We start from the raw sequence: 3731 nt of genomic DNA, 5'->3' as shown, positions 1-3731 counted from the left end.
ACCTGTAGGCCGAGAGAAGGACTGGTCTACAAGCATGGTAAGCTGCAGCTGCAAACTCTGTTTCCTGGAACCAGTTAGATGGTAGCTGTAGTCCCAGCTGGGAAGTCCATCAGCAGCTTCAAAACTCTCCTGTTCTGGCTTTAGCTGCTTCAGTGTGTCAGGTGCTCTCCTGTGTTCAACACTCAAGGATGAAAGTAATGACAGGAAAGGGTAAATTTGAAGTAAGGGCTTTGAAAAGAAAAGTTTTACTAAAACTGTATACTCGAAGCCGTTCAATCAATGCAGCATATTTTGTAGTCACAGTATTCAGCTTTCCATTGACAACTTCATACTCTCTGTATTCTCACATGTGCCGGGTCTCATGCATCCCATGCTGGCCTCAAACTCACTTTGTAGCTGAGGATGGCCTTGGTCTTTGAATCCTCCTGCCTCTGCCTCACGAGTGCTGGGATTATGGGTGTGCACTACCATACCTGGTTTTCTTTTATGTTAATTTTTATAGTTTTGCTCTTGATGGTACTGGAGATTAAACTCAGGACCTCATGCGTTCTAGGCAAATATTTTACCACTGAACAGAATCACTAGCATCAGCTGTTTAATGCCAGCTGGGCTATATAGCAAGATTGCTTTTTTTTTTTTTTTCTTTTTCTTTTTTCTTTCTTTTTTTTTTTTTTTTGAGAATTTCACACAAACAGTCAATGAAATATCCAATCTGCCCCCTATTGCTGCTTTCCAAGTTTCCCAGTATTCTCCCAACACACCCCACTCCCAACTTTGTTTTTACTTTTTCAAGGTCTCTCCAGAGAGAGAGAACACTCCCTAATATTGCCATTTTTAAGACAGTTTTTGACTTTTTTGTTTTATGAGTATGGATGTTTTGCCTACATGCATGTCAGTGTATCATGTGTGTGTGAGGCTGGAAGAAGGTATCAGATCCTATGGAACTGGAGTTTTGAACAGTTATGAGCTGCTATATGGGTGCTGGGTATTGGACCTAGGTCCTCTGGGAGAGCAGCCATTGCTCTTAACTGCTGAGCCATCTCTCCGGCCCCCATTAAGACAATTTCCTATTTGTGTATCCTGTTGTGCACAAAGACATTTAGCCCTACACAACATCCCAACCACAATGTATAATCTAGAGCTAGTCAAGAAGTAGCAAGAAAAACTATTAAGTCAAGGAATATTCCCCAAAATTCTGAGCCTTGCTGGGCATGGTGTTGTACACCTGTAATCCCTGCACATGGGATGCTGAGGCAAGAGTCTCTCAATTTCAAGGCCAGCCTGGACTATATTCAGAGATCATCATATCTCATGAGCCTATACTCATCAGAACACATTTCAAATGAGACTTAAAGAGATGTGACAACTGAGTGCAGCATAGAATAGTCCTGTGTTGGATCCAGTTCTAACACTGGACCCCTGGTAAAATTTAAGTAAAGGTCAGTAAATTAGCTTCCTGAGTTTGGATAATTATACTCTGATAACTTGATAGAAACACCACCACCCTGTGTGTGTGCTGTTATATTTTTCAGGGAGAATAGAACATGGTATGTGCAACTGGGTCTCCAAAAAAACCTACTAAAACACATGCAAAGGGAGTGATAGTGCAAAGCTCGGCGTTAATATGTGGAGAATCTAGATGAAAGAATTTGTCAAGTGTTCGTTGTGGTTGTGAATTTCATGTAAATCTGGAATTTTACAGACATGCACCACCCTGCCAGGTCCAATGGCTTTAATTCTTCAGAATCTAAATACAGTATTTGTAGTTCTCATGGTTTATTTTCTTTGTTGTGTGTGTGTGTGTGTGTGTGTGTGTGTGTGTGTGTGTGCGTGCGTGCGTGCGTGCGTGTGTGTGTGTGTGTGCGCGCGCTTTCTTTTAAAACATTTTTAAATATGTAAGGGTGTGCATGCTCCTGTGTGTGTGGCGGTCAGAGGACAATTTTGAGGTTGAACTCTGGTCACCAGATCTGCTGAGCTCAGTAGTGTTTACCTGCTGAGCTGTCTTGACGATCCTGTTGTTTAGTCTTTCTTGTGGGGGTAAGGAAGGAGGGGGGCGCACACATGCATGCATGCATGCATGCATGCACATGTACACACACCACATGTGCAGGCGTGCTCTCAGGGGCCAGAGGAGGAGTTGGTTATATGTAACTGTGAGCCCCTTGGTGTGAGTGCTGGGAATGGAACTGAGGTCCTGGGCAAGAGCAGCAGACACCCTTAGTGGAAAAGCCATAGTCTTCCAGGCGCTGTCACTTTGTGTTTCTGTTCCAAAGTCCTGTTTGGCTTACTGTATTCTAGGACAGCTCTGAGGGATGTTCCTCTGCAGATCTAAGCTTCCTTTCTCCTTTCCTGAGCCTGGGGCCTCTGACAACCTGGCACCACTCCATCCTGTGTAAGGCATCTGTCTCGGCTCAGCTCTTATGCTTTCTAGAGATTTCTGTAATTAGTCTTCTGTCCCCACATTGGGTTTCGGCATTATTCTCAGGGGAAACGGCTGGTTTCCTGTTCTCGCTGCTTACTGATTTCAGCTCTAATATGTTTTTCTCCTTTTGCTTTAGTGAGTTTTCTGGCCCTTAGAGAGCTGACTGGTTTCTTGTAAATCTAGCCTTGCAGCAAAATACTCAGAGTGTTAACGAATTCGTTTTGCAGGAATTTGGGTCTGGACTAATTATTTGTTTTGTGTTTTAATTGGTGGGGATTTCGTCTGATACAAGCAATGAGATAGAATAAAAACAGCATTGTGGAAACTAGACATCTACAGCAGCCAAATGGGGACAGAAACAGCTTTCATCTGGCATTCCCAGGGTCTTCAGCCCCTCCCTCAGTTCTTCTTACCTAACTTTACTGCAGATGTCCTGCTACTCCTGCTGGAAGCTTCCTGAGTTCTTCCTCTCTTGTCTCTCTCTCTCCCTCCCCATTTTTTTATAGTTTAGATTTTTGCTAGCTACTCTCTATTATTGTAAAACTCTTTTTAAGTACATAAAGCAATTAACTTAAAAAGAGGAAAAGTTTATTTTCATTCACAATTTTAGATCCGGTTCTCCCACCGCCCTCGCGGCGGGTCGCAGCAGTTCGTGCGGTGGCGGCCGAGGCGGTGTAGCTCCGTGACGGGTTCGGCCTCGCACGCGCCTCCCACCCAGCGCCGCCACGATGCCCAAGAGGAAGGTTAGCGCGGACGGAGCGGCCAAGGCGGAGCCCAAGCGGCGCTCGGCGAGGCTGTCGGCCAAGCCCGCCCCTGCCAAGGTGGACGCGAAGCCGAAGAAGGCCGCGGGGAAGGATAAACCATCAGACAAAAAAGTGCAAACAAAAGGGAAGAGGGGAGCAAAGGGCAAACAGGCGGAGGTGGCTGACCAGCAAACCACAGATGTGCCTGCAGAAAATGGAGAGGCTGAGAACCAGAGTCCAGCCTCTGAAGTGGAAGAGAAAGAAGCCAAGTCCGACTAACCATCCATCGTGTCTGTCAGTGTCCCCGCCTCCCTTCTTGTACAATCCAGAGGAATATTTTTATCAACTATTTTGTAAATGCGAGTTTTTTAGTAGCTCTAGAAACATTTTTAAAAGGTGGGGGGAAGTCCCGCCTCATCCCATTTTTTAAGAATATTTTCTATTTTCATTCACAATTTTAATTTTTTTTTTTTTTTTTTTTTTCGAGACAGGGTTTCTCTGTATAGTTTTGTGCCTTTCCTGGAACTCGCTTTGTAGACCAGGCTGGCCTTGAACTCACAGAGATC

At 44.8% G+C, this 3731-nt stretch overlaps 1 protein-coding gene across 1 annotated transcript; it reads left to right on the top strand.

Moving 5' to 3' along the window:
• Positions 1–3036: 3036 nt before the first annotated feature.
• On the top strand, positions 3037–3511 carry LOC143272932 (non-histone chromosomal protein HMG-14). The gene has a single exon (XM_076570127.1). It carries the CDS (start codon positions 3151–3153, stop codon positions 3442–3444), a length of 294 nt encoding a protein of 97 aa, XP_076426242.1. The 5' UTR covers positions 3037–3150; the 3' UTR covers positions 3445–3511.
• The last annotated feature ends 220 nt before the right edge of the window (positions 3512–3731 follow it).

The sequence above is a fragment of the Peromyscus maniculatus genome, chromosome 4 (assembly GCF_049852395.1).
Source record: "Peromyscus maniculatus bairdii isolate BWxNUB_F1_BW_parent chromosome 4, HU_Pman_BW_mat_3.1, whole genome shotgun sequence".
In the NCBI taxonomy this organism is placed as follows: domain Eukaryota; kingdom Metazoa; phylum Chordata; class Mammalia; order Rodentia; family Cricetidae; genus Peromyscus; species Peromyscus maniculatus.
The sequence above is the reverse complement of the archived record's forward strand: the minus strand, read 5'-3'. Positions and strand labels throughout refer to the sequence as shown.